This window comes from Dendropsophus ebraccatus, chromosome 12, assembly GCF_027789765.1.
Source record: "Dendropsophus ebraccatus isolate aDenEbr1 chromosome 12, aDenEbr1.pat, whole genome shotgun sequence".
Taxonomy (NCBI): domain Eukaryota; kingdom Metazoa; phylum Chordata; class Amphibia; order Anura; family Hylidae; genus Dendropsophus; species Dendropsophus ebraccatus.
Genome location: NC_091465.1, coordinates 89,289,468 through 89,316,380, shown reverse-complemented (window position 1 = coordinate 89,316,380; position 26,913 = coordinate 89,289,468). Strand labels below are relative to the sequence as shown.

At 55.8% G+C, this 26,913-nt stretch overlaps 1 protein-coding gene across 2 annotated transcripts; it reads left to right on the top strand.

The window, feature by feature from the left end:
* On the top strand, positions 1-26,352 carry CAPZB (capping actin protein of muscle Z-line subunit beta). Of its 2 annotated transcripts, XM_069948683.1 has the most exons (10): positions 1-157; positions 16,757-16,846; positions 19,436-19,557; positions 20,558-20,671; positions 22,966-23,107; positions 23,195-23,311; positions 23,413-23,478; positions 23,821-23,897; positions 24,461-24,568; positions 25,733-25,820. In XM_069948683.1, exons 1-9 carry the CDS (start codon positions 155-157, stop codon positions 24,561-24,563), a joined length of 834 nt encoding a protein of 277 aa, XP_069804784.1. In that variant the 5' UTR covers positions 1-154; the 3' UTR covers positions 24,564-24,568; positions 25,733-25,820. The 2 variants fall into 2 exon arrangements, with proteins under 2 accessions (XP_069804784.1, XP_069804785.1); XM_069948684.1 differs by lacking the exon at positions 24,461-24,568 and having other exon boundaries at positions 7-157; positions 25,733-26,352.
* Positions 26,353-26,913: the final 561 nt, after the last annotated feature.

The following is a 26,913-nucleotide window of genomic DNA, read 5'->3' as shown; positions in this document are numbered from 1 at the left end:
GGGGCGTGCGCTGGGCGTGGCAGAAGCTCGGTTGGTGCTGACCCGGATGTTCACTCCTAGGTCCTGAGGAAGTGGAGGCGCCGCCGGGCCTACGGGGCACAGCGATACCGAACCGTAACCGCACCGGAGAGCCCGGCCCTCACCCACCGCAGCCATGGTAACGGCAGGGGACGCCCTCCAGTGGGGGCAAGGGGAGGGAGGGGAGACGCCCGCGGGTGACTGGCCAGGATCTGTCACACTGCACCCGTGACGTCAGCCTGCGGGCACCATGACGACACAGCGGAGCAGGGCGCGTTATAGCGAGAGCCGAGAGCCCGCAGCCTGGTATACCAGCATACAGAGTGCGGGGTCCGGGCCATTCCTCTATAGAACACCAGCCTGCCCCTGTATAACACCCTGTATACCAGCCTGCCCCTGTATAACACCCTGTATACCAGCCTGCCCCTGTATAACACCCTGTATAACACCAGCCTGCCCCTGTATAACACCCTGTATACCAGCCTGCCCCTGTATAACACCCTGTATACCAGCCTGCCCCTGTATAACACCCTGTATACCAGCCTGCCCCTGTATAACACCCTGTATACCAGCCTGCCCCTGTATAACACCCTGTATACCAGCCTGCCCCTGTATAACACCCTGTATACCAGCCTGCCCCTGTATAACACCCTGTATACCAGCCTGCCCCTGTATAACACCAGCCTGCCCCTGTATAACACCCTGTATACCAGCCTGCCCCTGTATAACACCCTGTATACCAGCCTGCCCCTGTATAACACCCTGTATACCAGCCTGCCCCTGTATAACACCAGCTTGCCCCTGTATAACACCCTGTATACCAGCCTGCCCCTGTATAACACCCTGTAGACCAGCCTGCCCCTGTATAACACCCTATATACCAGCCTGCCCCTGTATAACACCCTGTATACCAGCCTGCCCCTGTATAACACCCTGTATAACACCAGCCTGCCCCTGTATAACACCCTGTATACCAGCCTGCCCCTGTATAACACCCTGTATACCAGCCTGCCCTGTATAACACCCTGTATACCAGCCTGCCCCTGTATAACACCAGCCTGCCCCTGTATAACACCCTGTATACAAGCCTGCCCCTGTATAACACCCTGTATACCAGCCTGCCCCTGTATAACACCCTGTATACCAGCCTGCCCCTGTATAACACCCTGTATACCAGCCTGCCCCTGTATAACACCCTGGTATACCAGCCTGCCCCTGTATAACACCCTGTATACCAGCCTGCCCCTGTATAACACCCTGTATACCAGCCTGCCCCTGTATAACACCCTGTATACCAGCCTGCCCCTGTATAACACCCTGTATACCAGCCTGCCCCTGTATAACACCAGCCTGCCCCTGTATAACACCCTGTATACCAGCCTGCCCCTGTATAACACCCTGTATAACACCAGCCTGCCCCTGTATAACACCCTGGATTCCAGCCTGCCCCTGTATAACACCCTGTATAACACCAGCCTGCCCCTGTATAACACCAGCCTGCCCCTGTATAACACCCTGTATACCAGCCTGCCCCTGTATAACACCCTGTATACCAGCCTGCCCCTCTATAACACCCTGTATACCAGCCTGCCCCTCTATAACACCCTGTATACCAGCCTGCCCCTGTATAACACCCTGTATAACACCAGCCTGCCCCTGTATAACACCCTGTATAACACCAGCCTGCCCCTGTATAACACCCTGTATAACACCAGCCTGCCCCTGTATAACACCCTGTATACCAGCCTGCCCCTGTATAACACCCTGTATACCAGCCTGCCCCTGTATAACACCCTGTATAACACCAGCCTGCCCCTGTATAACACCCTGTATAACACCAGCCTGCCCCTGTATAACACCCTGTATAACACCAGCCTGCCCCTGTATAACACCCTGTATAACACCAGCCTGCCCCTGTATAACACCCTGTATAACACCAGCCTGCCCCTGTATAACACCCTGTATACCAGCCTGCCCCTGTATAACACCAGCCTGCCCCTGTATAACACCCTGTATACCAGCCTGCCCCTGTATAACACCCTGTATACCAGCCTGCCCCTGTATAACACCCTGTATACCAGCCTGCCCCTGTATAACACCCTGTATAGCACCAGCCTGCCCCTGTATAACACCCTGTATAGCACCAGCCTGCCCCTGTATAACACCCTGTATACCAGCCTGCCCCTGTATAACACCCTGTATACCAGCCTGCCCCTGTATAACACCCTGTATAGCACCAGCCTGCCCCTGTATAACACCAGCCTGCCCCTGTATAACACCCTGTATAACACCAGCCTGCCCCTGTATAACACCCTGTATAGCACCAGTCTGCCCCTGTATACCAGCCTGCCCCTGTATAACACCCTGTATACCAGCCTGCCCCTGTATAACACCAGCCTGCCCCTGTATACCAGCCTGCCCCTGTATAACACCCTGTATAACACCAGCCTGCCCCTGTATAACACCCTGTAGACCAGCCTGCCCCTGTATAACACCCTATATACCAGCCTGCCCCTGTATAACACCCTGTATAGCACCATCCTGCCCCTGTATAACACCCTGTATACCAGCCTGCCCCTGTATAACACCCTGTATAGCACCAGCCTGCCCCTGTATAACACCCTGTAGACCAGCCTGCCCCTGTATAACACCCTTTATACCAGCCTGCCCCTGTATAACACCCTGTATACCAGCCTGCCCCTGTATAACACCCTGTATACCAGCCTGCCCCTGTATAACACCCTGTATACCAGCCTGCCCCTGTATAACACCCTGTATAGCACCATCCTGCCCCTGTATAACACCCTGTATACCAGCCTGCCCCTGTATAACACCCTGTATAACACCAGCCTGCCCCTGTATAACACCCTGTATACCAGCCTGCCCCTGTATAACACCCTGTATACCAGCCTGCCCCTGTATAACACCCTGTATACCAGCCTGCCCCTGTATAACACCCTGTATAACACCAGCCTGCCCCTGTATAACACCCTGTATACAGCCTGGCCCCTGTATAACACCCTGTATACCAGCCTGCCCCTGTATAACACCAGCCTGCCCCTGTATAACACCCTGTATACCAGCCTGCCCCTGTATAACACCCTGTATACCAGCCTGCCCCTGTATAACACCCTGTATAGCACCAGCCTGCCCCTGTATAACACCCTGTATAGCACCAGCCTGCCCCTGTATAGCACCAGCCTGCCCCTGTATAGCACCAGCCTGCCACTGTATAACACCCTGTATACCAGCTTGCCCCTGTATAACACCCTGTATACCAGCCTGCCCCTGTATAACACCCTGTATACCAGCCTGCCCCTGTATAACACCCTGTATACCAGCCTGCCCCTGTATAACACCCTGTATAGCACCAGCCTGCCCCTGTATAACACCAGCCTGCCCCTGTATAACACCAGCCTGCCCCTGTATAACACCAGCCTGCCCCTGTATAACACCCTGTATACCAGCCTGCCCCTGTATAACACCCTGTATACCAGCCTGCCCCTGTATAACACCCTGTATACCAGCCTGCCCCTGTATAACACCCTGTATACCAGCCTGCCCCTGTATAACACCCTGTATACCAGCCTGCCCTGTATAACACCCTGTATACCAGCCTGCCCCTGTATAACACCCTGTATACCAGCCTGCCCCTGTATAACACCCTTTATACCAGCCTGCCCCTGTATAACACCCTGTATACCAGCCTGCCCCTGTATAACACCAGCCTGCCCCTGTATAACACCCTGTATACCAGCCTGCCCCTGTATAACACCCTGTATACCAGCCTGCCCCTGTATAATACCAGCCTGCCCCTGTATAATACCAGCCTGCCCCTGTATAACACCCTGTATACCAGCCTGCCCCTGTATAACACCCTGTATACCAGCCTGCCCCTGTATAACACCCTGTATACCAGCCTGCCCCTGTATAACACCCTATATACCAGCCTGCCCCTGTATAACACAGTGTATACCAGCCTGCCCCTGTATAACACCCTGTATACCGACCTGCCCCTGTATAACACCCTGTATAGCAGCCTGCCTCTATATAACACCCTGTATACCAGCCTGCCCCTGTATAACACCCTGTATACCAGCCTGCCCCTGTATAACACCCTGTATACCAGCCTGCCCCTGTATAACACCAGCCTGCCCCTGTATAACACCCTGTATACCAGCCTGCCCCTGTATAACACCAGCCTGCCCCTGTATAACACCCTGTATACCAGCCTGCCCCTGTATAACACCCTGTATACCAGCCTGCCCCTGTATAACACCCTGTATACCAGCCTGCCCCTGTATAACTCCCTGTATACCAGCCTGCCCCTGTATAACTCCCTGTATACCAGCCTGCCCCTGTATAACACCCTGTATACCAGCCTGCCACTGTATAACACCCTGTATACCAGCCTGCCCCTGTATACCAGCCTGCCCCTGTATAACACCCTGTATACCAGCCTGCCACTGTATAACACCCTGTATACCAGCCTGCCACTGTATAACACCCTGTATACCAGCCTGCCCCTGTATACCAGCCTGCCCCTATAAAACACCCTGTATACCAGCCTGTCCCTGTATAACACCCTGTATACCAGCCTGTCCCTGTATAACACCCTGTATACCAGCCTGCCCCTGTATAACACCCTGTATACCGACCTGCCCCTGTATAGCACCAGCCTGCCCCTGTATAACACCAGCCTGCCCCTGTATAACACCCTGTATAACACCAGCCTGCCCCTGTATAACGCCCTGTATACCAGCCTGCCCCTGTATAACACCCTGTATACCAGCCTGCCCCTGTATAACACCCTGTATACCAGCCTGCCCCTGTATAACACCCTGGATACCAGCCTGCCCCTGTATAACACCCTGTAGACCAGCCTGCCCCTGTATAACACCAGCCTGCCTCTATATAACACCCTGTATACCAGCCTGCCCCTGTATAACACCCTGTATAGCACCATCCTGCCCCTGTATAACACCCTGTATACCAGCCTGCCCCTGTATAACACCCTGTATACCAGCCTGCCCCTGTATAACACCCTGTATACCAGCCTGCCCCTGTATAACACCCTGTATACCAGCCTGCCCCTGTATATCACCCTGTATACCAGCCTGGCCCTGTATTACACCAGCCTGCCCCTGTATAACACCCTGTATAACACCAGCCTGCCCCTGTATAACACCCTGTATAACACCAGCCTGCCCTGTATAACACCCTGTAGACCAGGCTGCCCCTGTATAACACCCTGTAGACCAGGCCGCCCCTGTATAACACCCTGTAGACCAGGCCGCCCCTGTATAACACCCTGTAGACCAGGCCGCCCCTGTATAACACCCTGTAGACCAGGCCGCCCCTGTATAACACCAGCCTGCCCCTGTATACCAGCCTGCCCCTGTATAACACCCTGAAGACCAGGCTGCCCCTGTATAACACCCTGTATAACACCAGCCTGCCCCTGTATAACACCAGCCTGCCCCTGTATAACACCAGCCTGCCCCTGTATAACACCAGCCTGCCCCTGTATAACACCAGCCTGCCCCTGTATAACACCAGCCTGCCCCTGTATAACACCAGCCTGCCCCTGTATAACACCAGCCTGCCCCTGTATAACACCAGCCTGCCCCTGTATAACACCAGCCTGCCCCTGTATAACACCAGCCTGCCCCTGTATAACACCAGCCTGCCCCTGTATAGCACCAGCCTGCCCCTGTATAGCACCAGCTTCCCCTGTATAGCACCAGCCTGCCCCTGTATAACACCAGCCTGCCCCTGTATAGCACCAGCCTGCCCCTGTATAACACCCTGTATAACACCAGCCTGCCCCTGTATAACACCCTGTATAACACCAGCCTGCCCCTGTATAACACCAGCCTGCCCCTGTATAGCACCAGCCTGCCCCTGTATAGCACCAGCCTGCCCCTGTATAGCACCAGCCTGCCCCTGTATAACACCCTGTACACCAGCCTGCCCCTGTATAGCACCAGCCTGCCCCTGTATAACACCCTGTAGACCAGGCTGCCCCCGGTATTTTCCATATCTATATGTCTTTATACAGAGAGCAGGGCCCGGGGGCCCCTATATATAGCCCCTCTGTGCCCTGTGTGGGGTCATCAGGAGGTCACAGTGGACAGGTGAGCTGAGGGGTGTCTCTATAATGGTACGGCCCCCCTCCTCATTGGGCTTTATATAAAAGTGATGTCACATCTATGTGTATACTGAGGATTAGATCTCACCTGCACTGATACACTGGAACAAACCCTCAGCTGCTGGAGATATGTGGTCTCATATGGGGTCTCATATGGGGTCTGATGGGGGTGATGGTAGGGGGACTACTTCATCATCATACATGTACAGACTCACCCTACAGATCTGGGAGGACCCCATCGTGGTTGTTGATATAGCTGCAGGCTATTGCTCTGTGGTGGTTGTTGATATAGCTGCAGGCTATTGCTCTGTGGTGGTTGTTGATATAGCTGCAGGCTATTGCTCTGTGGTGGTTGTTGATATAGCTGCAGACTATTGCTCTGTGGTGGTTGTGGATATAGGTGCAGACTATTGCTCTCTGGTGGTTGTGGATATAGCTGCAGACTATTGCTCTGTGGTTGTTGATATATCTGCAGGCTATTGCTCTGTGGTGGTTGTTGATATAGCTGCAGGCTATTGCTCTGTGGTGGTTGTTGATATAGCTGCAGGCTATTGCTCTGTGGTGGTTGTGGATATAGGTGCAGACTATTGCTCTCTGGTGGTTGTGGATATAGCTGCAGACTATTGCTCTGTGGTGGTTGTTGATATAGCTGCAGACTATTGCTCTGTGGTGGTTGTTGATATAGCTGCAGACTATTGCTCTCTGGTGGTTGTGGCTATAGCTGCAGACTGTTGCTCTGTGGTGGTTGAGGGCATGGCTGCAGACTATTGCTCTCTGTTATCAGCCACAGACATTGTGTAACAGTATAAGGAGGCTGCAGGCTCTGATGTTATCTCTATTGATTTTGTTGGACTTCCTGGCGCCGTTCCTGACGCTGTCGGCCATGATGGATCATAGTCTTCTAGGCCACTGGCAGCTTCCTGTATCCCAGTTCCTGGCTGTATCTGATCTCTGCTGCTGTCGCTGTATCTGATCTCTGCTGCTGTCGCTGTATCTGATCTCTGCTGCTGTCGCTGTATCTGATCTCTGCTGCTGTCGCTGTATCTGATCTCTGCTGCTGTCGCTGTATCTGATCTCTGCTGCTGTCGCTGTATCTGATCTCTGCTGCTGTCGCTGTATCTGATCTCTGCTGCTGTCGCTGTATCTGATCTCTGCTGCTGTCGGTGCGCCTGATCCCTGCTGCTGTCGGTGCGCCTGGTCCCTGCTGCTGTCGGTGCGCCTGGTCCCTGCTGCTGTCGGTGCGCCTGGTCCCTGCTGCTGTCGGTGCGCCTGGTCCCTGCTGCTGTCGGTGCGCCTGGTCCCTGCTGCTGTCGGTGCGCCTGGTCCCTGCTGCTGTCGGTGCGCCTGGTCCCTGCTGCTGTCGGTGCGCCTGGTCCCTGCTGCTGTCGGTGCGCCTGGTCCCTGCTGCTGTCGGTGCGCCTGGTCCCTGCTGCTGTCGGTGCGCCTGGTCCCTGCTGTATCACAGGTGAGGGTTTGTTACAGTTGTTTCCTGTCTAGGCAATGTATCAGACCTGGGATACAGGCTGAAGAGGTGACTGCCCTATACATAGGTGAGGCTGTCAGGATGATGGGAGGAGTAGTTGAGCAGTAGTTGGTGAGTGTGTTGTACTGTTGTGAGCAGTGAGAAGTATTGGGCCTGCATGGAGTCTAGGAAAGCTGGGTGGCTGAGGGGCTCTGTGATGGCTGGGCTTTCCTGTCTGCTCTCCTGGAGTTGTGGGGCATGCTGGGTAATGTATCTGGTAACTTCCTGCAGTGGAGAATGCGGGCAGCGCTGGGCATGCTGCTTCCTGACAGAACAGGCTGCGGCAGTGCGGGACCCTGCTGTCAGTGCTGCACGCCCGCTCTTGTCCTCACACGCCCCCGGGCAGGAGGCTTCACTTTTGTGGCTTTTTGTTCTTTTGGTCATGTGACTGGCACCTAGTGTAGAGTCTTTGAACTGAGTCCCGCCATGTCTGTGCCCCCCCCCCCCCCCCCCCCCCCCCCCCGTGCTGAGCCATGTCTGTGCCCCTACCCCCTGCTGCGCCATGTCTGTGTGCCCCTCCCCCGTGCGGCGCCATGTCTGTGTGCCCCTCCCCCATGCGGCGCCATGTCTGTGTGCCCCTCCCCCGTGCGGCGCCATGTCTGTGTGCCCCTCCCCCGTGCTGCGCCATGTCTGTGTGCCCCTCCCCCGTGCTGCGCCATGTCTGTGTGCCCCTCCCCCGTGCTGCGCCATGTCTGTGTGCCCCTCCCCTGTGCTGCTGCCATGACTGTGTGCCCCTCCCCCGTGCTGCGCCATGTCTGTTTCCCCCCCAATGTCTGTGTGCCCCTCCCCCGTGCTGCGCCATGTCTGTGTGCCCCTCCCCCGTGCTGCGCCATGTCTGTGTGCCCCTCCCCCGTGCTGCGCCATGTCTGTGTGCCCCTCCCCCGTGCTGCGCCATGTCTGTGTGCCCCCCTATGCTGTGCCATGTCTGTGTGCCCCCCTATGCTGTGCCATGTCTGTGTGCCCCCCTATGCTGTGCCATGTCTGTGTGCCCCTCCCCCGTGCTGCGCCATGTCTGTGTGCCCCCCTATGCTGTGCCATGTCTGTGTGCCCCCCTATGCTGTGCCATGTCTGTGTGCCCCCCTATGCTGTGCCATGACTGTGTGCCCCTCCCCCGTGCTGCGCCATGTCTGTTTCCCCCCCCCAATGTCTGTGTGCCCCTCCCCCGTGCTGCGCCATGTCTGTGTGCCCCTCCCCCGTGCTGCGCCATGTCTGTGTGCCCCTCCCCCGTGCTGCGCCATGTCTGTGTGCCCCCCTATGCTGTGCCATGTCTGTGTGCCCCTCCCCTGTGCTGCTGCCATGTCTGTGTGCCCCTCCCCCGTGCTGCGCCATGTCTGTTTCCCCCCCCCCCCAATGTCTGTGTGCCCCTCCATGCTGCTCCATGTTTGTGCGACATCCCCCCCCCCCCGTACTGGGCCATGTATGTGCCCCCTCCCCCCCCCCCCCCCCCACACACAGGGAGAGTTGTGGAGATCCTGTAAGTTATGAGTGTTACGGCCGGGTGGGTTCCTGTAGGTTATACTAGATGAAGTTTCGGATCCTCGGGGTAGACGGGGACCACAGGAGCCAGAATGACGGCGCTTCAAGGCTTCAGATTTAATGAAGTAAAACGATGAATTTTAATGGTGTCATAAACAACGCGTTTCGAGGCATAAATTGCCCCTTTGTCAAGTAGGAGAGACGCGTCTTAGCACAACACATCAGGTGAGCAGTTATATTATCAACTTGTTCGACCTACAATCTGTTGTTTACGTTATCACCCTATGGCGCCCTTTCCACCCTTTTTTTAGCCCTGTAGGTTATACGGCACTTACTCGCTCCGAAGGGTTTCCCGAAGTGCATTGTGGGAGATACAGTGTATACGCCAGCAATATTTCACCTCCATCGTGCTTTCTCCTCCAGAGCTGCATTCACCATTCTTCCGGTTACCGGTCCGTTCCCAGGTTGCAGGGCTTCGTGTCTCTGGGTTGTGCTGCAGTGCATTGGAGGGTCATGTAGACACCATGCTGGGTGTCATAGTAGCTTATACTCCAGTCACCTCCAGAGCTGCATTCACAATTCTTTTCCCTTGTGTGACGCTTGCAGTGCATTGTGAGAGGTGTTCACACCCAGCACTGTAGTCATGTGTGGAAGGATCACTGCTGCTTTCTGTCGAAAGAGGAAGAATTCATGAATGCAGCTCTGGAGGTGAGTGGAGTATAAGGTGCAGCTGTCAGGGATGTGTCTGTTATTGGTCACGTGTAGCACAGATGGCTGTAGTCATATACAGTATTCTGGGGGCCCCTCACCTTCCTCTGTAGACCCCTGGGACCCCCTACGCTGTTCTGGACTGGAGTGCAGCGGCCAGGGGTCCTGGCTGGCACATGAGACGCTTCATCAGCCACAGGCGGTCCTGGGTGTAGAGCGCTCCCTGAGGACAGTAATGGGATTAACCCCTGCCCGCTCTGATCTTATCAGTCGCCATCTGTCCTGGGGTGAGCGTCCTCTCCTGAGTGGTGTGGTCGGGGGGGGGTCCTCCTGAGTTGGATGCTGGGGGGGTGAGCGTCCTCTCCTGAGTGGTGTGGTCGGGGGGGTCCTCCTGAGTTGGATGCTGGGGGGGTGAGCGTCCTCCTGAGTTGGATGCTGGGGGGGGTGAGCGTCCTCCTGAGTTGGATGCTGGGGGGTTAACGTCCTCCTGAGCGGGGTGCCCAGGGGTTAGCGTCCTCCTGAGTGGGCCTCTTTCCTTGAGGGTGGGGTGCGGTGGCACAGTGCTGGTTTGGTTGGCATCCATTGGGATCAGCTTCTACACACCAGTGACATGTCTGGCAGCGTCTCTCCAGGTCTGGGGTCAGAGATGCCAGGACTCCACATACCAGGCAGCTGCTGTATCTCGGCTTTCACTGCTGACCAGACCCGCAGAGACAACCTGACACCTGAACGGCTCTGCTATTCTGCACATCAGCACATTCCAGCATCCACTATCCCGGGCTGAGAGGGGGCACAGCGGGGAGCCCTGCCCTGTGCCAACCATCGAGGCTGTGCTGCTGCTGACTGGGGGCATCAGCTCATTCACCCCTCAGGCTGTATGTTAGAACAGGCCCATCCTGATTGGCTTTTTTGGGGATCCCGGTAACACTGGCTCCTCTGGGGGGAATGTAATGTTGGCTCCTGAAGAGGGGTGGGGGGGGCAGGGATGTAAGGTTGGCTCCTCTGTAGCAGGGGAGGCGTTAATGTTGGCTCCTCTGGGAGGGTGGGGGCGGTAACTTTGGCTCCTCTGGGGCGGTAGCTTTGGGTCCTCGGGGGTGTGTGGTGGCGGTGCTAACTTTGGCTCCTCGGTGGGGGAGGGGAGCGGTAACTTTGGCTCCACTGGGGGGGGGGGAGGGTGGATGCGGTAACTATGGCTCCTCTGGGGGGGGAGGGGGGTGTGTGGTAACTTTGGCTCCTCTGGTGGGGGCCGTAAGGTTGGCTCCTCTGGTGTGGGGGAGGGGAGGGTGGTAAGGTTGGCTTCTCTGGGGTGGGGGGCGGTGGTTGTGGTAAGGTTGGCTTGTCTGGGGGGGGGGTGTAAGGTTGGCTCCTCTGGGGAGGGGGGGGGCGGTAAGGTTGGCTCCTCTGGTGTGGGGGAGGGGAGGGTGGTAAGGTTGGCCTCTCTGGGGTGGGGGGGGTGGTTGTGGTAAGGTTGGCTTGTCTGGGAGGGGGGGTTTGGGGGGTGTAAGGTTGGCTGGTCTGGGGGGGGGGGGTAAGGTTGGCTCCTCTGGGGAGGGGGGGGGGCGGTAAGGTTGGCTCCTCTGGTGTGGGGGAGGGGAGGGTGGTAAGGTTGGCTTCTCTGGGGTGGGGGGGTGGTTGTGGTAAGGTTGGCTTGTCTGGGGGGGGGGGGGGTTTGGGGGGTGTAAGGTTGGCTTGTCTGGGGGGGGTTTGGGGGGTGTAAGGTTGGCTTGTCTGGGGGGGGGGTAAGGTTGGCTCCTCTGGGGAGGGGGGGGGCGGTAAGGTTGGCTCCTCTGGGGAGGGGGGGGGCGGTAAGGTTGGCTCCTCTGGGGAGGGGGGGGGCGGTAAGGTTGGCTCCTCTGGGGAGGGGGGGCGGTAAGGTTGGCTCCTCTGGGGAGGGGGTGGGTGGTAAGGTTGGCCCCTCTGGTGGGGGGGGGTTGTGGTAAGGTTGGCTTGTCTGGGGGGGGGGGGGGGTTGTGGTAAGGTTGGCTTGTCTGGGGGGGAGGATGGTGGTAAGGTTGGCTCCTCTGGGGAGGGGGGGCAGCGGTGGTAAGGTTGGCTCCTCTGGTGGGGGGTGGGGGCAGTAAGGATGGCCCTTCTGGTGTGGGGGAGGGGAGGGTGGTAAGGTTGGCCTGTCTGGGGGGGGGGGGTGTTAAGGTTGGCTCCTCTAGTGTGTGTGTGTGTGTGTTTGGGGGGCGGTAAGGTTGCCTCCTCTGGTGTGGGGGGGGGGGGGGGGCGGTAAGGTTGCCTCCTCTGGGGGGGGGGGGGCTTGTGTTAAGGTTGGCTCCTCTGGGGGGGGGGGGGGGCTTGTGTTAAGGTTGGCTCCTCTGGGGGGGGGGGTTGTGGTAAGGTTGGCTTGTCTGGGAAAGGGGGGGCTAAGGTTGGCTCCTCTGGTGGGGGGGACGGCGATAAGGTTGCCTCCTCTGGGGGGGGGGGGGGGGTTGTGGTAAGGTAAGCTGATGCATAATGTAGGAGCCCATTACAGGGAAGGTCCGGGACTGCTCTTAAAGGGATACTGCGCCTCAGCCTGTCCTTTCCATCCACCGCTTATGTGAGTGCTGTCTGTTGTTCCCTGTTATCCGCCACCAACAACCATTGTGGCCCCCAGCACATCGTCCTGGTGTGGAGATCTATCCACCATTCATGTACTGGGGGATCGTTGGGCAGATTTACCATTCAGGGGTCTGGGAAAGTTGAGGAAGTTGTCCCTTCATCAGAAGTATGAATGCAGCTCTGGATGTGACTGCAGGATAATGCTCCTGGGCGGTGGGATCAATGCGTGACAGCGGAGGAGCCATTGGCGTCACTGTGGAATGGTTCCCAGCTGTGGACAGAGGCGAGCGCGTCCAGCCGTCCAGAGCGCACATTGCTGGCAGTCAGCGACCGCCGACCTCATCCCGGAGGGGAGAGCTGGCAGCGGATGAAAGGAAAGTGAGAATATTCTGCTTCGTCTGAGCCGAGAAACAGGATGGTATAGAGAACTAAACATCCGTCCATAAGATAAACAGTGCGGCCCACGTGGTGGAGGAACCCCGCACCTCCCCGCACTGCTCCCACATAACCTTCCGCTCACTGCCCCCTATATACTGACCTGTGCTTTGTATCTGCCCCCTGTATAGTGCCCTGTACCCTGTATCTGCCCCCTGTATACTGCCCTGTATCTGCCCCCTGTATACTGCCATGTGCCTTGTATCTGCCCCCTGTATACTGCCATGTGCCTTGTATCTGCCCCCTGTATACTGCCATGTGCCTTGTATCTGCCCCCTGTATACTGCCCTGTGCCTTGTATCTGCCCCCTCTATACTGCCCTGTATCTGCCTGTATACTGCCATGTGCCTTGTATCTGCCCCCTGTATACTGCCCTGTGCCTTGTATCTGCCCCCTCTATACTGCCCTGTGCTTCGTATCTGCCCCCTCTATACTGCCCTGTGCTTCGTATCTGCCCCCTCTATACTGCCCGGTGCTTCGTATCTGCCCCCTCTATACTGCCCTGTGCTTCGTATCTGCCCCCTCTATACTGCCCTGTGCTTCGTATCTGCCCCTCTATACTGCCCTGTGCTTCGTATCTGCCCCCTCTATACTGCCCTGTGCCCTGTATCTGCCCCCTCTATACTGCCCGGTACCCTGTATCTGCCACCTATATACTGCCCTGTGCCCTGTTTCTGCCCTCTCTATACTGCCCTGTGCCTCGTATCTGCCCCCTCTATACTGCCTTGTATCTGCCCCCTGTATAGTGCCTTGCACCCTGTATCTGCCCCCTGTATACTGCCCTGTGCCTTGTATCTGCCCCCTCTATACTGCCCTGTACCTCGTATCTGCCCCCTCTATACTGCCCTGTGCCCTGTATCTTCCCCCTATATACTGCCCTGTGCTGCATATTGTGACATCACTAGATCAGGGTGTACGATTGGCTCCGGGCTGGGCCAGGTGGAGAAGTGGTACATGGGCTGTATACACACAGGATACATACATATATATATATATATATATATATATATATATATATATATATATATATATATATATATATATATATATATATAAATATATACACACTGTGATAGTGACTGGAGGAGTGGTAGATGGGCTGTATACATACAAAATATATATATATATATATATATATATATATATATATATATATATATATATATATATATACACACACACACACTGTGACAGTGTTTGGAGGAGAGGTACATGGGCTGTACACACACATGAGATAGATATAGATATACATATATATATATATATATATATATATACTGTGACTGGAGGAGTGGTACATGGGCTGTATACATACAGGATATATACACTCACCGGCCACTTTATTAGGTACACCATGCTAGTAACGGGTTGGACCCCCTTTTGCCTCCATTCTTGGTGGCATAGATACAAGAAGGTGCTGGAAGCTTCCTCAGAGATTTTGGTCCATAGTGACATGATGACATCACACAGTTGCCGCAGATTTGTCGGCTGCACATCCATGATGCCAATCTCCCGTTCCACCACATCCCAAAGATGCTCTATTGGATTGAGATCTGGTGACTGTGGAGGCCATTGGAGTACAGTGACCTCATTGTCATGTTCAAGAAACCAGTCTGAGATGATTCTAGCTTTATGACATGGCGCATTATCCTGCTGAAAGTCGCCATCAGATGTTGGGTCCATTGTGGTCATAAAGGGATGGACATGGTCAGCAACAATACTCAGGTAGGCTGTGGTGTTGCAACGATGCTCAATTGGTACCAAGGGGCCCAAAGAGTGCCAAGAAAATATTCCCCACACCATGACACCACCACCACCAGCCTGAACCGCTGATACAAGGCAGGATGGATCCATGCTTTCATGTTGTTGACGCCAAATTCTGACCCTACCATCCGAATGTCGCAGCAGAAATCGAGACTCATCAGACCAGGCAACGTTTTTCCAATCTTCTACTGTCCAATTTCGATGAGCTTGTGCAAATTGTAGCCTCAGTTTCCTGTTCTTAGCTGAGCGGAGTGGCACCCGGTGTGGTCTTCTGCTGCTGTAGCCCATCTGCCTCAGAGTTGGCCGTACTGTGCGTTCAGAGATGCTCTTCGGCCTACCTTGGCTGTAACGGTTGGCTATTTGTGTCACTGTTGCCTTTCTATCAGCTGGAACCAGTCTGCCCATTCTTCTCTGACCTCTGGCATCAACAAGGCATTTCCGCCCACAGAACGGCCGCTCACTGGATGTTTTTTCTTTTTCGGACCATTCTCTGTAAACCCTAGAGATGGTTGTGCGTGAAAATCCCAGTAGATCAGCAGTTTCTGAAATACTCAGACCAGCCCTTCTGGCACCAACAACCATGCCACGTTCAAAGGCCTCAAATCACCTTTCTTCCCCATACTGATGCTCGGTTTGAACTGCAGGAGATTGTCTTGACCATGTCTACATGCCTAAATGCACTGAGCTGCCGCCATGTGATTGGCTGATTAGAAATTAAGTGGTAACGTGCAGTTGGACAGGTGTACCTAATAAAGTGGCCGGTGAGTGTATATATACATACACTGTGACAGTGTCTGGAGGAGAGGTACATGGGCTGTACACACACATGAGATATATATATATATCTGAGTGACTGGAGGAGAGGTACATGGGCTGTATACACACGGGATATATATATATATCTGAGTGACTGGAGGAGAGGTACATGGGCTGTATACACACGGGATATATATATATATATATATATATATATATATATATATATACTGTGACAATGAGTGGAGGAGAGGTACTTGGGCTGTATACACATAATGTCCGGTATATACCAGCAGTCAGGGTTATCGGGGCCGGTGTTGCTGGAGGGGGTTGGGCTCCGGCTCTATCCGGACAGGCCGGCTTTTGTGCTGTCCAGTAATCAGTTGTCAGGTGTGTGAGCCATATAAGAGGCTGGGAGTGCAGACACAGCGGAGCGCTCGGCCTGGTACGGGTCATCTACTTGGAGCCGGTGAAAGTTTGAACAGTAGAAGGTATCAGGCCGACTCTCGGTTAGAGAGGTGACCTGCTGATTATTTTGTTTTATTTATGTACCACAACCTGCCGAAAATCCATCTACCCCGGGGACCACATCCCTGCTACCTAATCCCTTACACTACTTATTGTTTCCTCTTTTTTTTAGTTGCCCTTTTCTGAACTTCCTGCTTTAGCTCCTCCCACTTTTGGTCACAAGAAGCCGCTGTTACAGAACCGTTACAGACATCCAGTCACCTCAAGAGCTGGGCTCACTATTCTGGTTGGGGCCCTTTTCTTTTGAGAACCTGTATAGTGATTTAACCCTCAGGTTAGAATTGTGAGTGCAGCTCTGGGTGTAAGCGGAGTTTCCTAGTGGTGGTGGTGGTGGTGAGGGGAGCGGTGCGGAAGCTGTCTCTCGCTAGGGCTGTATGGGGGCCCTGTCTATGCCCTTGGGCTCGGGTCCCCGTTGGCACTGCCCGGGCTCGGGTCCCCCCTTTGGCACACCTGGCTCCGGAGTGTGGAGTAAATCACTGTCCAGAAATAAAGGTTTCATTAGAGGACATCAGTAGTTCGGGCAGCACACTGTACAGATACCACGGAGTGTGCACTTGGCAGGACTGTGGGTAAACTCTGCCAGACCCCAGGGTCATCTGAGTGCTGAGTCCAGACTTTCCCAGTCCTATCGGCTACAACAGCCGCTCCGGCCATGAGAGCCTCCTGCAGACCCCCATGTAAAGCAGGAGAAGAGCGGGCTACAGATTGCAGCACCATAGCCTGAGGGCCTGTGGCGGGGGGCGACACCACTTCGCTCCTCTGGTGCACTCACGTATTTTGGGGTGGGGTTTTGGGTAACGCTTGGGATTCTCCTGATGACGTCACTGATATCTTTCTCTCTTGTGTTGCAGAGTGACCAGCAGCTGGACTGTGCCTTGGATTTGATGAGGCGTCTCCCCCCACAACAGATCGAGAAGAACCTCAGTGACCTCATTGACTTGGTAAGAGCCCCTCCTCCACCTGTAATATCGTGTATCAAGGGCTGGTGCCCACCCGTCCTGGCTCTGGTGACGTCTGCCTTACCCGTCCTGGCTCTGGTGACGTCTGCCTTATCCGTCCTGGCTCTGGTGACGTCTGCCTTATCCGTCCTGGCTCTGGTGACGTCTGCCTTACCCGTCCTGGCTCTGGTGACGTCTGCCTTACCCGTCCTGGCTCTGGTGACGTCTGCCTTATCCGTCCCGGCTCTGGTGACGTCTGCCTTATCCGTCCTGGCTCTGGTGACGTCTGCCTTATCCGTCCTGGCTCTGGTGACGTCTGCCTTATCCGTCCCGGCTCTGGTGACGTCTGCCTTATCCGTCCCGGCTCTGGTGACGTCTGCCTTATCCGTCCCGGCTCTGGTGACGTCTGCCTTATCCGTCCCGGCTCTGGTGACGTCTGCCTTATCCGTCCTTGCTCTGGTGACGTCTGCCTTATCCGTCCTGGCTCTGGTGACGTCTGCCTTACCCGTCCTGGCTCTGGTGACGTCTGCCTTATCCGTCCTGGCTCTGGTGACGTCTGCCTTATCCGTCCTGGCTCTGGTGACGTCTGCCTTATCCGTCCTGGCTCTGGTGACGTCTGCCTTACCGGTCCTGGCTCTGGTGACGTCTGCCTTACCGGTCCTGGCTCTGGTTAGGTCTCCCTTACCGGTCCTGGCTCTGGTTAGGTCTCCTTTACCTGTCCTGGCAATGTCTGCCTTACCGGTCCTGGCTCTGGTTAGGTCTCCCTTACCGGTCCTGGCTCTGGTTAGGTCTCCCTTACCGGTCCTGGCTCTGGTTAGGTCTCCCTTACCGGTCCTGGCTCTGGTTAGGTCTCCCTTACCGGTCCTGGCTCTGGTTAGGTCTCCCTTACCGGTCCTGGCTCTGGTTAGGTCTCCCTTACCGGTCCTGGCTCTGGTTAGGTCTCCCTTACCGGTCCTGGCTCTGGTTAGGTCTCCCTTACCGGTCCTGGCTCTGGTTAGGTCTCCCTTACCGGTCCTGGCTCTGGTTAGGTCTCCCTTACCGGTCCTGGCTCTGGTTAGGTCTCCTTTACCTGTCCTGGCCCTGGTTACGTCTCCCTTACCCGTCCTAGGTCTGATTGAGGGTGTGGGGCGGGGGTGCTCAGTGAGAGAGTAGACAGTAGTGCAGTGTGTGCCGGGGGCCCCGGCGCCGTTCCCAGACTGTTTGCCTTCATTAGCGGAGCCTCTTGGCGCGGCTGCCATCACGTTCCCAGCGCTGATAATTAGATGCCATTAGCCGGCCCGTCACTCACACGTCTTGTGATCCACACAGGCGGCAGGGGCCCGAGCGTGACTTGAGATAAGCCGCTGCACTCAGTCCTATCCTCTTAATGATGGCGGCCTTTATCCCAGGAGAGAAAAGCTGCATCACATGGGGGGTGGGGGGCATCCGGGGGGCGCATGCCGTGTGATAGGTCAGTCAGTGGCCCCTTCTATACCAGGTGTACAGGACCCCCTATGTCCTCACCAGATTCCAACCCTGCCTGTCACATCATCTGACTGCCAGCCTGCAACAAAACTACAACTCCCAGCATACCCTGACAGGCAGAGGCTCCGTCCGCATTCCTTGCTGCCTGCCTCACTGGCTCCCCCTGGTGTCTCTCTTCTGTAGTGTGTCCTCCTCGTGTTCCGCCATCACTACTGTAGATAACTGTTGTAGGAGGAGAGCGATTGATGTAAACCTGTGGGGCTCCATTGTGCGGAGACCCCCAGAGCCGCCTCTCAGCCCCCTGTCCCACCTGTCAACCGGCAGCGCTTGGATGCTTCTATTTCCCTCTTGGTCGGTATCCCGGCTTGCCTTCTCCGCAGGGATCTGGTTTCTGCCCCGGACAATGGCCGCAGTCTTGTACAGTCGGTTTACAAGTGGTTAAGTTTAATTAAGTTTTGTTCAGCTACCTGGTGGAGGGTGGCGGGGGAGGGGGGCAGGGGGTGGCGGGGGAGGAGAGAGGGGGCCGAGGCTTCAGGTACGACAAGAGGAACCTTGTTCTACACACGGTATCAGAATCTCATTAACTTCTTACAATTTGTCCTCTTTGTGTTCTGACTCCTCTAATGTCCCAAGAAGACTTTGTAAAGTCCCCCCCCCCCAGCAATGATAGACTCACACATGACCTGTACCTGCTCCTCAGCCCACCCAAGTCTCCTATCCCCCCAACCCCACAGCCGGGTGCATGACAGACACCATTGTCATAGGCTTCTCACTCATCTCATATATATATATATATATCCTGTCAATTACTGATCCCCTTTGTAACTGATCACGGGGGTCGGCGGCATTTACCCTTCCGTTACTAATCTGATCACATGGGGCGGCGATCCCCCCCTCTGTAACTGATCACGGCGGGCGGCGTTTACCCCTCTGTAACTGATCTTGGGGGGCGGGCGGTGGGTACCCCTTTGTAACTGATCACTGGCGGACGTGGTCACTGCTCACGTGTCTTCACTGGTATTTGTAGTAGTATGAACATTGTTTATAAGAGCCTCATCTTACAGCTGTGCTGCAAATACTCCCCATAGTGATGATGGTATATTACTGCTTGCTGCGATGTTGTTGCAGGTCCCCAGTCTCTGTGAAGATCTCCTGTCCTCGGTGGACCAGCCCCTGAAGATCGCCCGGGACAAGGTGGTGGGCAAGGACTATCTGCTGTGTGACTATAACCGAGATGGCGACTCCTACAGGTAACTTACCATATGTACCCCCACCTTCCCCGAGCAGGACTACAGCCCCCCTGTCATTATTGTCGGGGCATGCTGATGACGTTATACATAGGCTGGGAGGGGGGAGGTCACCGGGGAGCGGGGAACAGGCAGGAGGTAACCGGGGAGCGGGGAACAGGCAGGAGGTCACCGGGGAGCGGGGAACAGGCAGGAGGTCACCGGGGAGCGGGGTACAGGCAGGAGGTCACCGGGGAGCGGGGTACAGGCAGGAGGACACCGGGGAGCGGGGAACAAGTAGGAGGACACCGGGGATCAGGGTACAGGCAGGAGGACACCGGGGATCGGGGTACAGGCAGGAGGACACCGGGGATCGGGTTACAGGCAGGAGGTCACTGGGGAGCGGGGAACAGGCAGGAGGTCACCGGGGAGCTGGGAACAAGTAGGAGGACATCGGGGAGCGGGGAACAGGCAGTAGGTCACCGGGGAGCGGGGTACAGACAGGAGGTCACAGGGGAGCGGGGAACAGGCAGTAGGTCACCGGGGAGCGGGGAACAGGCAGGAGGACACCGGGGAGCGGGGAACAGGCAGGAGGACACCGGGGAGCGGGGAACAGGCAGGAGGACACCGGGGAGCGGGGAACAGGCAGGAGGACACTGGGGAGCGGGGTACAAGCAGGAGGTCACCGGGGAGCGGGGAACAGGCAGGAGGTCACCGGGGAGCGGGGAACAGGCAGGAGGTCACCGGGGAGTGGAGGAGTACGAAGTATACACTGAATTCTTTTCCACACAGTCATCAGTCATCGTTCCCCGGTGATTTTTAAGCAGGTTTAACGGTTTCTTGGGCATTGTCCTTGTTACATGGAGTGATAGTCTGCTGAATGGGTCTTATTGCTCCATGTAATAGGGCCCAATGAGGGGATATGGTGGGGGGACAGTCCTGTTGTCAGGCAGTGAGTCCCTAGAAACCATTTTATGTCACATGACTGAAGAGCCCTGATCTTCATGCTCCTCCTGTCCCGCAGGTCACCGTGGAGCAATAAATACGACCCACCCCTGGAGGATGGAGCCATGCCGTCTGCCCGTCTGCGCAAGCTGGAGGTGGAAGCCAACAACGCCTTTGACCAGTACCGAGACCTGTGAGCCCCTGTTCTGTGTGTGATGGGAAGGAGGGGGCTGTCAGCGTCGTTCGGCTCTGCTACGCGTTATACAGCAGAGCTCAGTGTGTGGGACGATGATTAAATCCAGATTCCTTTGTTTGGGACTGGAGCACCAGGGTAACACAGGACCCAGCGGAGACAATGATGATGTCATGATGAGGTCATGGCTCCCAGCGACCCCCCCAGCATGGGACGAGCGCCTCTCCAGCTGCGGGCAGAGTGCTGGGCTGCTTCCTATGGAGATCTAAATAGAGGCTGGGGGTGGGTGGGAGCAGACTGTGGGGGGACAAAGGCGACGATCCTGAGATATATATGTAATCTCTACATCACTGATGACTGTATGGGGAGCAGCGGGAGGACAGTGCACTGAACAAGCAGGGGATGCTGGGAGTCACCAGAGCACCACACACTCCATACTGGTATATACTGGTGAGAGCTGGGGACACAGCCTCCTCTACCCTCTATACTGGTATACACAGGTGAGAGCTGGGGACACAGCCTCCTGTACACTGCAGACTGGTATATACAGGCGAGAGCCGGGGACACTGCCTCCTGTACACTGCAGACTGGTATATACAGGTGAGAGGCGGGGACACTGCCTCCTGTACACTCCAGACTGGTATATACAGGTGAGAGGCGGGGACACGGCCTCCTGTACACTGCAGACTGGTATATACAGGTGAGAGGCGGGGACACTGCCTCCTGTACACTCCAGACTGGTATATACAGATGAGAGACGGGGACACTGCCTCCTGTACACTCCATACTGGTATATACTGGTGAGAGCTGGGGACACAGCCTCCTCTACCCTCTATACTGGTATACACAGGTGAGAGTCGGGGACACGGCCTCCTGTACACTGCAGACTGGTATATACAGGTGAGAGGCGGGGACACTGCCTCCTGTACGCTCCATACTGGTATATACAGGTGAGAGGCGGGGACACTGCCTCCTGTACACTCCAGACTGGTATATACAGGCGAGAATCGGGGACACTGCCTCCTGTACACTGCAGACTGGTATATACAGGTGAGAGAGGGGGACACTGCCTCCTGTACGCTCCATACTGGTATATACAGGTGAGAGGCGGGGACACTGCCTCATGTACGCTCCATACTGGTATATACAGGTGAGAGGCGGGGACACTGCCTCCTGTACACTCCATACTGGTATATACAGGTGAGAGTCGGGGACACTGCCTCCTGTACGCTCTATACTGGTATATACAGGTGAGAGGCGGGGACACGGCCTCCTGTACACTCCATACTGGTATATACAGGTGAGAGCTGCGGACACTGCCTCCTGTACACTCCAGACTGGTATATACAGATAAGAGGTGGGGACACTGCCTCCTGTACACTCCAGACTGGTATATACAGGCGAGAGTCGGGGACACGGCTTCCTTTACACTCCATACTGGTATATACAGGTGAGAGCTGCGGACACTGCCTCCTGTACGCGTCATACTGGTATATTCTGGTGTGGGCTGTAGACAGGGGGGGCTGCTGGGATTTTTCTCTCCCTGTAGTGGGCTACACACAGAGTTAATGGGGGGGGGGGCAGGCGGGTGGTGTCTGGGCGTCCATCCGCGGTGCATTGTGCCAGCAGTGTTGGGACAGCGCAGGGCGGCTCTGCCATGTGGTTGCTGTTAGTGGGTTCGGCCTCTCCGGGGGCTCCGTGCGGTTTCAGACATCGCTTTAGCGCATTCCTCAAATTCCCACAAAAGCCGTTATGTAAAATCTCATCTGGGGGAGACCACATCAGACCCGCGCCGCCTGCCCTGCCCTCTGCTGCCTTCCCTGCCCCTTACTGCCTGCCACCCGCGCCCTGCCCTGCCCTCCGCTGCCTGACCCTCACTGCCCTGCCCCCCACTGCCTGCCCTGCCCTCTGCTGCCTTGCCTGCCCCTTACTGCCTGCCACCCGCTCCCTGCCCTGCCCTCCGCTGCCTGACCCTCACTGCCCTGCCTGCCCTGCCCTCTGCTGCCTTGCCTGCCCCTTACTGCCTGCCACCCGCTCCCTGCCCTGCCCTCCGCTGCCTGCCCTTCCCTCTGCTGCCTTCCCTGCCCCTTACTGCCTGCCACCCGCTCCCTGCCCTGCCCTCCGCTGCCTGCCCTGCCGCCTTGCCTGCCCCTTACTGCCTGCCACCCGCTCCCTGCCCCCCACTGCCCTGCCCTCTGCTGCCTTGCCTTCCCCTTGCTGCCCGCCCTGCCCACTGCTGCCTGCCCCATCGTACCCCATCGTATGGTAACTCTGCGCCTCTCTCGTGCCCGCAGGTATTTTGAAGGTGGCGTCTCCTCCGTCTACCTCTGGGATTTGGACCACGGATTCGCCGGAGTGATTCTTATCAAGAAAGCCGGAGACGGTTCAAAGAAGATCAAGGGATGTTGGGACTCCATCCATGTGGTGGAAGTGCAGGTGACGGCTCCCCCTGTGGCCATGACGGGACACTGCACCCTGTGGTTGTAGACTTTCTTAACCCTTTTTTCGTCTTTGTGTTTGCAGGAGAAGTCGAGCGGCCGCACCGCTCACTATAAGCTGACCTCCACCGTCATGTTGTGGCTGCAGACAAACAAGAGCGGCTCAGGGACGATGAACCTTGGCGGGAGCCTTACCCGGCAGGTAAGCGGCGCTATGTCGTCTGGCTGCATTCAGAAATTACAGCTCTGCAGCTTCGGGATGTGGATTTTTTTTTAACCAGGATCATGATCTTGTTCTTTCAGATGGAAAAGGACGAAACTGTGAGCGATTCCTCCCCGCACATAGCAAACATCGGGCGGCTGGTAGAGGTAAGAACCAGGGGAGGGGGTTCTCTATAACCCTGATATAGACGCCATCCTCTAGGGAGACTGTCTGATCATTGAGGATCAGCTGCAGAGACTGCCCATGCCACTGATCAGATGCCAGGTGGTTCCTATTCACTGACAGCGAGCAGAGGTGTTGTATAATATCCCATAGGCCTCTATATATGTCAGTGCAGCAATGAATGCCGAGTGTGGGGTACAATCCGTCTGCCCCCTGTATTATATATTGTATGGCCTCCTGACTCTTTGGGCGACGCTTGTCCTGCAGGTTTAGGATCGGTCTCGGCCTTTTCCTCCATATAACTTTTTCATGTTTTTACCCTTCAGGACATGGAGAACAAAATCCGGAGCACGCTCAACGAGATTTACTTTGGGAAAACCAAGGACATAGTCAACGGGCTCAGGTAATGCAGTGTGCTCCTCGCGGGCCAGCAGTCCCCAACCGAGGGCCGATCCTTACACGTCACGTGTCATCCTCATTGTCATCCTCCACCTCCTGCCTGACTGTCCTTTCCTCCTCTTCCTGCCTGACTGTCCTTCTCCTGCCTGATCTTTTTTCCCCTCCTCTCTTTCCTGCCCGACTGTCCGCCCCTCCTCCTACCCAACCAACCTCACCTCCTCTTCCTCCTGCCTAACCTTCCTCCCCTCCTCCTGTCTGACTGCCCCCCCCCACACACACTGCCTCCCCACCCGTCCTGTCCGCTCGTCCTCCACCTCCTGCCTGACCATTTTCCTCCTCCACTTCCTGCCTGACCATCCTCCCCCCCCCCCCCCCCCCCCAGCCCACCGATTCTTCCTCCCCTCCACCTCCTGCCTGACCATCCTCCCCCTGCCCTGCCCACCGATTCTTTCTCCTCCTCCTCCCGCCCCCCTACCCTTTGCCTGTTGCTCCCCTCCCCCATGTTGTGTCAGGGTCTCATTTCAGCCTCTTCTCGCTTCTCTCTCTCCTCCGCCGCTCTCCATGTAGATCTATAGACGCAATCCCTGACAACATAAAATTTAGGCAACTCCAGCGGGAGCTGTCTCAGGTGCTGACCCAACGCCAGATCTACCTGCAGCCAGATAACTAGTCCAGGTACCCAGTGTCCACCATCACTGCTCCCCTGACACAGGCTGGTGGTGTCCGCATGGTGTGCCGGGGGAGGAGGCGCTCACCACAGCGCTGTGTACTGCATGGCATGTCAGGAGGAGCTGAGCGCCATTGTGCAGTGTGGAGCCGCTGCCACTAGGGGGCTCTAGACCCGAACTTCTTAAAGCGAATAGCTTTAGTATTTGCAGCTTTTTATGCCCGCTATGCACTACTGCTGCAGCTCCTGCAGGTACGAGGTCCTGACTGCCCATTCACAGCCATGCGGAGGAATCTGCCGGAACGGGGGGGTTGCATGGAGTGACCACTAATCCGATGTGGAGTTTACTGAGATGCATGTGATCTAACAACATATAATGTGTGGGGGAGGGGCTGACATGACAGGAGGCTTGCTCTACAGCTAACTATCCATACTCCTGACATCGTACAGCCGACCCTCAGCTGTGTATAGCTGTGTTCAGCAGAGATATTGTTAGTAAAGCCTCGGCCGCATCCCTCGCCTGCAGGGAACCCCTTCAGCTTTGAGGCCGTCTTCACTCATTGCGGACGTGTCGCTGATTCTCTATAATTACAGTAAGGCCTGTCTGCAGTGTGTGACCCGCCTGACCTGACGCTGCCATGTTGTACCCATAATCCTGATGATTGTGCCGTATTTCCGCATCAATCCCGCCACACACATCATGGAGGATGAGTATTAACCTGTTCATCTCTTCTGGGATTCTGCTGCTTTACTAAACCAGTAATATTGAGCAGTAAGGTGTCTGTAACTCACAGCGCCCCCCAGAGGTGGAGACTGGGGTATAGCATTGTTCTGCAGCCTGTGGCACTCTGGCTGTTGGGAACTACAACTCCCAGCATGCACTGACAGCAGAGGTGGGTAATCGTGTAGCCTGGAGGATCTGTACAGTGTGAGTCAGCTGCCCGTCAGGCCATGCTGACATAGTGACAGCTGATTATGTCACTTGTGTGACCCCCCTATAGCACTTCTGTACATTTCATGCACCATGATGGTGCCCCCCGAGATGGTGGTCATTACATAGAAGTCAATGGATGTTCCCGGCTTCTGTGGTGAGACCCTCATCTAGGGGGGAGACCCTCTGACCCCTTTTTTTCTGTCACTCACTTACTCTCTCCCTCTGTCGCCCCCTCCAGGTCCGTCCAGACGTTCGCAGACAAATCGAAACAGGAGGCTTTGAAGAACGACTTAGTGGAGGCTCTGAAGAGAAAGCAGCAAAGTTAAATGTTCCCCCCTTTCATTTCTTATGTCTCCCCGGTCCCCATCAGTCATGCCCCCATTTTTTTTTGGGTTCTTCCCTGGCCGTCTGTCGTCCTGTCTCTATCACTTACATAGCCATTCAGCACCATCTGCTCCTGTCCAATAAAGCTGTATGAAGCCGTCACAGTCTGGGGTCGTTTCTCCAGCCTTCCTGCCCCCTCCCCACCTCTGTGCTAACTGCCCGCCCCCCCTGTTACTCGGTTATATACTGCACACCCCACTCCGCCCTCCGCAGCCCCACCAATGGTTACCTCCTATGGTATAGGAATAGACGGATCTGTTCAGGAGGGCGGAGGAGAGACTTGATGCATCATGGGATCCCCGTGGCCCTCTACCCCATCCTCATTTTTCCTGGTGACTGTCTGGGGAATGCGTAGGGTATGTTTCCCCCAACCCCCCTTTTTTTTTTGTTTTGTTATATATATATTTTTTGTAAAGCTTTAAGTCTTCTATATGAGCCTTCCTGTACTAACAATAAAATGATTCTAAATATCCAGCCCCGGGCTCTTGGCTCCGTGTGTGCGCTCAGGGACCTCAAATCTCTTGTGGTTACTCCTGGGCTTCAGTGGTCTATATCCAGAGCTGCATGCACGCTTCTGCTGCTGTGCTGTTAGCCGTCAGGCTGCTGGATGGCGTCTCACTGCTGCCACCTGCTGGTTACTTTGCTGTACTGACATTGCTGATGTGTATTACAGAACTTTAGACAGCAGATAAAGGGGGACACAGACCCCTGCTAAGCGGGCACATTTCTCTCTGTATAGTCTTTTCTGGAGCCAGATATATACCAAGTGCTGAGAGTCTGCCGGAGAACACAGCAGCCCCCCTTTTGGCTTCTTTCGTCTCATCAGAACTTTAGTATTTTGTCTGTGCTGCGAGGAGGCGGTTACCGAGGAACATGTGATGGCTCCATTAGTTACACCCATGATGCTATTGCCCACACCAGTGCACTTCATCATCAGAGGAGAAGAGTCTGGAAGGAGGATGAACATAGGGGTCTGGGGGATCTAGGGACAGATGAGTCTGGTTAAAGCAGGGGGGGGGGGGGACAGAGTCTTAG

What these genes read in the sequence shown, in the direction of transcription:
- CAPZB (XM_069948683.1), top strand. An exon ending in TCAGTGACCTCATTGACTTG is followed by an intron (nt 16,847 to 19,435) that starts GTAAGAGCCCCT and finishes ATGTTGTTGCAG; the next exon opens with GTCCCCAGTCTCTGTGAAGA. An exon ending in TTTGACCAGTACCGAGACCT is followed by an intron (nt 20,672 to 22,965) that starts GTGAGCCCCTGT and finishes TCGTGCCCGCAG; the next exon opens with GTATTTTGAAGGTGGCGTCT.